Source organism: Athene noctua, chromosome 4 (assembly GCF_965140245.1).
Source record: "Athene noctua chromosome 4, bAthNoc1.hap1.1, whole genome shotgun sequence".
Taxonomy (NCBI): domain Eukaryota; kingdom Metazoa; phylum Chordata; class Aves; order Strigiformes; family Strigidae; genus Athene; species Athene noctua.
The window spans coordinates 6,772,093-6,778,703 of record NC_134040.1 but is presented as its reverse complement, the minus strand read 5'-3'; the positions used below and the strand labels follow the sequence as shown (position 1 = coordinate 6,778,703).

General features: G+C 48.6%; 1 protein-coding gene across 1 annotated transcript; it reads left to right on the top strand.

The window, feature by feature from the left end:
- Positions 1 to 2,625, top strand: LOC141959835 (uncharacterized). Its single transcript, XM_074904124.1, has one exon. It carries the CDS (start codon positions 1 to 3, stop codon positions 2,623 to 2,625), a length of 2,625 nt encoding a protein of 874 aa, XP_074760225.1.
- Positions 2,626 to 6,611: the final 3,986 nt, after the last annotated feature.

The following is a 6,611-nucleotide window of genomic DNA, read 5'->3' as shown; positions in this document are numbered from 1 at the left end:
ATGGAAGGCAATTGTGACCGGCGGGAAGGGCGAACTTCGTGGCATCACCAGCCCTGTTTGTGCTACGGGGAAAATGCTTTCAAATTTCTGGTTGCAGGATTTGCTTTGCTTTCTGGTATGTGCCTAGTGCTGAGCACCCAACATGCTCAACCAACTCATCAGCATCTCAGACAAAAAGTCAGTCATTTCCACTTAGAAAGGCACCCCAAAACATGGGCCACAGCCCAGCACAGGGTTAGGAGGTACACAAAAATTGGGACTGATTGGCCTTGGTCTCAAGCTCACATAAAATATACGGGAAGCATGGGTTTAAATTCTAACAACGGCTTAAATTTGTCAACGGTGGTTATGCATGGGATGGAGGTGTACCTGGAAAAGGAGTGGAGTTGGGACAGCACAGACAGAGTCCCACAGCTGCTGGGGAAGGTGGGACAAGAAATAAAGGTAGGGTGCAGGGTAATTAATGGATCCACTCACCAGCAGGTAACTCAAATCTCTGTAACTGAAATAAAAACTAAGAAGAATCAGAAAAAAACCTGTGCCATAGAAAAATCGGACTGCTGGTACAATTTCACTTTGGTCCAGCCAGTCTTTGTGGTCTGCCTCTGGGCCCACAAGAGCGTGGGGCTGTCCTTTAAATTCAAGATTAGTACCACAAAACTCTCCTTTGCTGCTGTTAAGGTCTCAAAGTGCCATTTTTTGGCCTGGCATGCAGCCCAATATGTTGAAGTTGGCAACCAGGTAAAATTGGAAATTAAATACTCCCAAGAAAGTATAACTGATCCCATGCAAATTGATGGCACCACCATGACTGTCACTGCCCCTAATGGCCGCAAGTGGGCCGTGCCAGTAAACTGCCTCCACGAGACCAAAATGCTTGATAGATCTGAATTGGGCACTGAAGCTTCATGGTATAATCAGAATTATGAACGCTGCCCACACCTGGTCATAAACCTTCAGGTGTGGTGTCAAGGAAACCTGAGTGTAGAAATGTCCCCTGAGCTTGGAGGACAGTGGTGGATAGGAGGCCCTGAAGGGTTTAAAAAAGAGTTTACCATCATTGCTGTCATGCATCCTTTTATTTCCAAAATAGGCCCGTATGTAGTCAAGAAAAATCACATCCAAGAGCTGTTGACTGGGCCTGTCCGGTCACTGAAGAAGGTGGTGTTGTCTCTGTCCACTGTTAATATTTCATCCATCAGACCCCACTGCACCCCCTTCCTATCCACCCTCCACACCGGCTGGCTGGCATGGCTCCACAGCCGTTCCATCCAAGGAACCCGGGCCAGAAGAGACCTGCTGGCCACGGCACTGGGAGGAGGAGGTGCTGGGCTGGGAGTCCTCAACAGTATGAACGTTGAGGTCTTGGCCAACAAGTTAGAGACTGTCACCTCGGGCGTGCAGGGCCTCCTCAACCCCCTGAATTCATCCCTGGCCAGCCTCGGGATGGGGCAGTGGCTCGTGTCAGAGGTGTTGCCCACCTGGGAACAAATAAGTGAGAAAGACCACCAGGTGCTGTTGCGAGCACTGGGCATTGAACAAAGTAACGTCTCCCTTGCTCTTAGTTGCATCCAGGCACAGATGTGGGTGCAGAGTGTTGTTGCAGGTATCCTGAGAGACGGCGACAACGGCGTCCTCCCCACCGAGATCCGAAAGATCGTGTGGGACGCGGCCACAGAGAAGGAGCGGCAGCTCCAAGCCTGGTGGAGGCTCGTCAACTTCACCCACGACCAGGCCCTCAATGCAGTCATCGCCCACGTCCTGACCGTGGCAGAGGCTCACATCGAAAAGGTCTACCCCATCGTGGCCCTGGGGGTTAACACAAACGGGTCCGTGGTCTACCCCCTGGACCACCGCATGTGGGCGAGGGTGTCTGATGGGAAATGGCAATCGGTAGATTTGGAAGCCTGCATTTTGGAGAGGGGTCTGGGATTCATATGCGAAGATGATGCCCTTAAGGCGAGTGATGTTTGCTTTGACACCAAAGAAGGGGTGTGCCATTTTGAGATCAATCCCCAGAGCAGTAATAAAACCGTGTTAGTGTACGTAGGGAAAGGGTGCGTGTGCTTTAGAACGATGTGTAAATACGTGCAGATTAACGAAGTTTATAATCAGACCACGTTTAATGACTCCAATATGTGTGCTTGCAATGTAGCTATTATTAGAGGCTGTGATTTTGTGTATAAACCACCTGTGTTTACTAGCCAGCTGTTAATTAGAAACTACACCTTGTATCGTAGTATAACCCCGACCCCCATCGGTATGGATCTGTCACTTGTAAAAGAAATGTTAGAGCATGCAAATTTACAGCAGCTGTTAGAAAATGCTAAGGCAGAAGCTAAGAAGATCCTAATAACCGTACATCATGATGGTAATGTTATAAAACAGGTAATGGAACGAATTAAGAGGGCAGGAGAACACCACTGGTGGGAAATTTTCTTTGGCTGGTCCCCCACGGCCACTGGCATCTTCAACATGCTGCTGCACCCCATTGCAGTTATACTGCTAATGCAAATCTGTGTGTGCTTCGCCATGGTAGTGACTTGTTACTGGATAAGGCAGGTCAAGGTCTTCATTGACAACCAGATGACACAACTGGGGATGGCCAAGCGTCTCCTACCATAGTCAAGGGCAAGACTGGGTTGGCCTCTGTGTTTGCCACCAAGAAGAACTTTTGGCTCCGCTGTTGGCTGCAACCCAGTAGGCGTTGAGCGGTGGGGACACATGCCATACCAGACCTTGATGTGAGGGATGGCCTTCTCTAAGAGGGCCATCCAGGAGGGGAGGGCAGGCCAAGCAGCCTGTGGTTGGCATGAATCATAGAATGGTTGAGGTTGGAAGGGACCTCTTGAGATGGTCCAAGCCCTGCTGCTCAAGTAGGGTCACCTAGAGTGGATTGCCCAAGGACTGCGTCCAGTTGGGTTTTGACTGTCTCCACAGATGGAGACTCCACAACCTCTCTGGGCAAACCTGTTCCTCTGTTTGATTACCCTCACAGTAAAGAAGCAAGAGTTAGTGAGTTAGCATAATAACTTGTCTTTGAACCCTCCGTCCCCAAATGTTAGTGTGAAGCAGCAGCTCTTATGTGATTTAAGACTCCTTAAGCAGAGGAGAAGGGGATAAGGAAAGCCAAGGACAGTGTCTTTGGAAGGAAAGAGAAGGGAATGTAATGTCTGAGCGTGGAAAAGCTGAAGATGGCAGATGTGTTACCAGCCTCAGAGACTTGGAAAGACAATAAAAGATGAGCAGAATGAACGACCCTGTAATCACCTTGGACTTAAAGGAGCTGAATCCACATGGACCTTTGCAGCAATTATCTCTGGGTTCCCAAGACTCCCAGGACGCCTGGCCAACGGCTTGGTGAGATCTTGTTTTTGGAGCCCAGACATCACCGCTTTGCCACTTTGCTTTGTGTAGTTGTGCATGTACTTGGACATCACCGCTTTGCCACTTTGCTTTGTGTAGTTGTGCATGTAATCAATAAAATTTAACTGTTAGAGAACGGACTGTGTGTTCAGTTGTGACCTGCTCAGCTGCTCACTGACCAGACTTGGAACTTCGGGTACACTGGTAATGAGAAATTCTGCTAAAAATAAAAGATGCGGGGTTTTTTTTTCCCCCTTTATAGGCCAACATCTCTCACTTGCTTTTTGTCTGCAGAATATTAATTGAAACACAAAGATTTCTGCCTCGGGCTGAAGGGTGGGGCTCTGCGATGGTGCACAAACCTGCACCCCTCTTTCATTCTGCCTCTCCTGACCTGCATCACCCGCCCTGCCTTTGAATCCAGGAGGAGCCTTAAAATATACATAGGGGGTCTCAAAGAATTTAAAAACACTGGCAATTAAAAAAGATTAACCACCTCATCTTCAGCCCACGTATCTCATCTCATCTTGGAGGTGCTGCTCTCTCTGAGAATGGGCAGGGGGGGTGTGGGGGGAAGGTGGTGGTTATGCAGACAAAAAGCCTTTTGCAATTCAGGATGAAATAAAAAAAATAAAGAATTGGCCTTTAACCCAACAGGCAACTGCTGGGCTAACTCAAGAAATGAGATAAAACCCCTACTTTTCACAAACACCGGGCTGGGAAGCACAAAGAAAGAGCATACTGCCACTGCACACTTCTTTCAAAGAAAAGTGAAACTTCAATACATGGGTTTATTAAAGACACCTCTCTTTAAGTAGCACACATTATGACTGAGTTCATGAAAATGTGAATAAATAAACCACTGTCTAACACCACAGAAATCCTTTACCACAAAAACACCCCCTTCACCCTTGGGATGGGAGGTTGAACTCTCCCCCCAGCCCTCCCACTGCCCAGGAAAGGGCTGGTGCCTGGTGTCCTCCACGCTTTGCTGCTCCCTTCATTAAGCCTCACAGAAAACACATGGCTATTTTGGTTATAGCATCTTTCTTACTTGCTGACACCTTACATGTTTCATGAGAATTAATTTCTGTATGAGTAATTACCCTTTTATGCAAAGCCTTTACACCTCTGGCCTGTTTTGCGAGCCTGTAGGGGAAAAAGAAAGCACAGAAAATTCACGTTATCCACTCTTCGGCCCCAAACCTGCACTGGGAGATTGTGGCACAGCAGGGGTTAGCCCCGGGAAGCTGCTGTAGCCATAGGGAAAGGGGTTCCTACATCCACACGCAGCTTTTAGCTGGATGCAGAGCCCTGCACAGCTGCTGGATGTGCTGCAGCATCCTCTGCAGCTGCAACGAGCTGCTGCCCTCTGCAGAGCCGGCACCTTGGTTTGGAAAGTTTGCAAAACTATGATGTTCCCACTCCCTTTTAGTGTCATTTGTTTACCACCACAAACCGAGGAGAACTGTTTTCAGGGTAGCAGCAGTATTGCTGTGGCTGCAGAAGACTTCGGGTGCAGCCCATGGGCAGGAGGTTTTGTCTGCTTTTCTGGTTGTTTCAGTAAATCCCATAAAAGATTTTACCCACACTTTCCTGCTTTTCCAAGTCAAATGGGTAACACAATTGGATTTATTCCCTGGTGCTTTTCTCTGAGTCCTCTGGGGCAGCCGTGGCCTGTGGAAACCCCCAACCCATCTGCAACCCACCAGCTTTCCTCCGTTCCAACTAGGTAGATCGAAGAGGCAGTTTTCAGAGCTAGCCCAGCCTGGCTGCCCCTGCTTTAGGCTGCAAACATTGATGTGGGCAAGTCGCTAGCCCCACTGGTCTAGTCCTGTGTCAGATTAATTTTTGAAAAAACAGGGGCTAACATGCTGCTGTGAAGCAGTTTTGTCTCAAGTGGAACAAGTGATGTAAAAATAAGCCTTGGTGGAATCGCAGACATGCTGGGGTCCTCTGGAGAGACTAATAAGAGCCCACAAAGAACAGGAAGGTACCAAACACATAATTTAACCCAAGGAACCTGTTTTCCATGCAAAGCATCATGTTATCTCTGGATATGTCTCATGGGACTTCAGGGATCCCTGGCAGGATGGACTTTTCCTGCTGCTGCAGAGGATTCTGACACTTTAGGGTCGTGCCCTGCAGCCGTGTGGAGGTGCCACAGCAGGTCCTCAGTCCGTGTGAGCAGACATGGAGAGTCTCCATGTCCTCTGAAGCAAAGGTGAGGGGCTACGTGGAGATATCTGGATCATGGCTGCATGGGGCCACCTCGACAGCAAGTCCTGGGGTAAAGATCTAACACCTACCCTGAGCCTATACATCCCACGTTGGCTCAAATTAAATGCAGAAGGAATTTGAGCCTGGATTTTCCCCTCACTAGGCTTGTACTTGAGCGTGCTGCTCAGAAAAAACCTCAAACTTTGATTTCCAAGCCCCAAGCAGGTTAACATCATTGTATTTTCATAAAAACATTCAAGAACTTGGAATTTTTTTGGGGGGGAGTCCTGTCAAGGTTCATTGAGTACCTCCTTGGGCAGGGCCAGGCTGGCTGATTCCTGCCCGTCTGTCGGAGCTGCCTCCCCAAATCCATCATCAGAATTTTGACCAATGTCAGTCTCCAGAGTGAACTTTGACTTTCAGACTCAAGGCTTGGCCATGGCTCCCCTTTTTTGACTCCTTCCCTCTTTCCCACCTCTTTATCCCCTTCCTACACCAGGTGCTTTCCATCTTCCTTAACACCAGTTTTCTTGCTTCTTGAGTGTGACTGTCCATCCTTCAGGACTCCCTGCTCTGAGCAGAACATTGCAAATCTCTCTTCCTTCACCCATCACCCACAAGGTGCCTGCACATTCACAGAGAGGGGATGCATCTGGCTTACACCTCTCGGTGCTGATGTCTTCAAACTTCATGCATTTCGTAAGCCACTGCACATCAAAGGAAACCTATAAATGCAAAAGTAGTAGCAGGCAGTTTGATACCCTGGAGGGTTCAGTCTCGATGCAGCACTGGACTGTCTGCTGCAGTGCTCTGGTTGTGACCCCTTCATAAGATACCTTTAAGGTTGAGAACTAACGTTTTACTCCTATCAGCCCTGCTTAGTGGCTACCTAAGCTGTCCTGCAGTTCCTTTTGCTCTCAAGCGTTTTACTCCACCCCAGAGCACACCAGGTGATTCACAGAGAAGCTGGATACTAGCTCCAGCTATTTACAACCTGTAAATTTACTGCAGACACGACCCAGCAG

Bases quoted from the DNA above. Each gene is read 5' to 3' on its own strand.
- LOC141959835 (XM_074904124.1), top strand. From the start codon at position 1: ATGGAAGGCAATTGTGACCGGCGGGAAGGGCGAACTTCGTGGCATCAC.